We start from the raw sequence: 2,267 nt of genomic DNA, 5'->3' as shown, positions 1-2,267 counted from the left end.
TTCTTAAATATATCCCGAAATTTTCTGGGTTAGTGAGACTAGGGGCTTTCAGCAATGTATTTCAAGACGTCTCTCTGATACAGAACGTCACGCTCATTTACTGTGATCTGTCACAGTTATCAATCGATAATCAAACCCTATTCTTCTTCACTCCATCTAAGCCTTAGCTGTTGTTAGAGACAATTTAACTATGAGGTAAAAACTTTTGAAGCTATTTTTCTATGATTTTATTTATATATACTGACTGAATGTTTATTAGGTGTTTTGGCTTTGTTAATGCCATGTTATCCTAAATCTAAGCTTTTATTTGAGTCGTAATTTGTTGCCATAGCATTTTCCCCTCATAAACAAGGACCAATTATCTGTGTACCCAGTATTCCGTTTTCCCATCATTAATATCGTTGTTCCATGTTAATGCTGTAACCCAATCGGTCTGCTGCTTAGTACTACAAGCTGTTAGTGATATCTTCAATATGTACTGAATACACTCAAATGTAGTATTCAGCTTTTGCTCTCTATGTACTTGAACCCATAGTCATTTAATTAATAAAACAGAAACGATATCTGAAAACGATCCATATTACCGGGTTACTTCTATAAACATTAATGTTATAAAGCCATACAAATTGGTGATCTTTAGCTGCATTTAAGTTGCTATTCATTTTCTGAAAACCGACGGTGGAAATTCTCATTGCTACTGATATTTCCACTACATCTATGGAACTTAATATTTTATGATTTGAAACTATTAGATCTTCGCGCGCCACGCTCACTATACACAGAAGTTTAGAAATGTATAACATTTAATAAAACTTATCAATTGTTTAATTTATCTATATATCTGACAAGCTTAGGAGACAATAATACATAGATACCTACTGTTTTACAATGTTATACTAATAGGGGAGTCGATCTCAATGCTTTTGGTAGATGGTGATCTCCAGTATCTATGGTAAAAGAAGTCGGGGACAGTAAATACAATTTTCCATATATTGAATGGCTAAAGAAAAAGATTCATGTTACTCCTTTCTATAGATTCCCGAATAATACTCTTAGAGTTTTATCAGTGGGACGAATCCCATTTGATATAAGTGATTTTTCTAGAAACGCCTCTTCACGTAATGATATCATTGATCGTTTCAAACCAAATGCTTCTTGTTTTCGTGCCGAAGGCACATGTGTCAAATATTCGACCTGTCTGTATCTCCTATCACTAATATTGTATCAGGCGATTGGTCAATTATATTTTAACCAATCAGCTTGCAAAACGAATAGATGACCTTGTATGAATAAAACGCGTCCATTCAGTGGGTGTTACCATTCTTCTGTAATGGGCTGTGAGGACAAAGAGCCCGGTCTCGTAGTAATAGGTGCGGGTCTGGGTCGCACCGGTACCAATAGTTTGAAAATTGCTTTAGAGTTACTTTATAAGAAACCCTGCTATCACCTAAAGGAAATATACTTGCATCAACATTCACACATCACGAAATGGATGGAACTTGATAGAAAATTAAATGAATCACCAGATAAAAAACTTGATAAAGCTCTGTGTCATAAAATTTTCAAAGGATATACGGCTGCCATCGATCATCCTTCATGTGCATACTACAAGGAGTTATTAGAACTTTATCCTGATGCAAAAGTGAGTCTATAGTTAGTATTTATTTTCAAATAATTTTATTATAAGGATAAATATATATCTAGATGCTTCATCGTGCATAACCTTTATTTCCCGTTATAGTATGCTAATATTAGCCTCATCATTTGTTCGTTTGGTTTTTTTAGTTACTTCTTTTAGTGTTCAAGTAATAAGTGTAACAGCTTGTGCACTACAGCGTTATGAGCTGGCACAAATAATTGGTAATTTATTATTTTGCGTATTCACTTCGCCAAATTTTACAGTCGCGACGTAAACTATAGTTTATGTTCGTCATTGCGAGACCTTCTTTGTTAATGCTGCTTTGTCTTGCATGGATTAGTACCATATCTTAAGTTAGTAGGGACTTACAAGCGTTGACAGCTGTATACGACAGCCAGCACTTGGTCAGCTTTTTAGACATAACTGATCTGCGCTTTATATTAAATGCATCAGATCTGTATAACTAAAAATATAAACAATCTCATATTTTTCCTCGTTGAGTAAATTCTATTGTTTTGATCGTTATTAACGTATCAAGACTACTGTTTTTATACTTTGATTGAATTTCTTTCAGTTAAAGTATTCTATTAGAGTATCATTTTTGGTATCCTAAATAGTTTTATCGTCG

General features: G+C 34.0%; 1 protein-coding gene across 1 annotated transcript; it reads left to right on the top strand.

Annotated features, from left to right (window-relative positions):
* Positions 1–1,051: 1,051 nt before the first annotated feature.
* Smp_176190 (hypothetical protein) lies at positions 1,052–1,654 on the top strand (the record flags this gene model as incomplete). The annotated part of the gene is made up of 1 exon (XM_018798273.1): positions 1,052–1,654. The coding sequence occupies exon 1, from the start codon at positions 1,286–1,288 to the stop codon at positions 1,652–1,654; it is 369 nt and encodes a 122-aa protein (XP_018653231.1). The 5' UTR covers positions 1,052–1,285.
* Between the last annotated feature and the right edge of the window lie 613 nt (positions 1,655–2,267).

Source organism: Schistosoma mansoni, chromosome 6 (assembly GCF_000237925.1).
Source record: "Schistosoma mansoni strain Puerto Rico chromosome 6, complete genome".
In the NCBI taxonomy this organism is placed as follows: Eukaryota; Metazoa; Platyhelminthes; class Trematoda; order Strigeidida; family Schistosomatidae; genus Schistosoma; species Schistosoma mansoni.
This window is presented reverse-complemented; position numbering and strand designations above follow the sequence as displayed.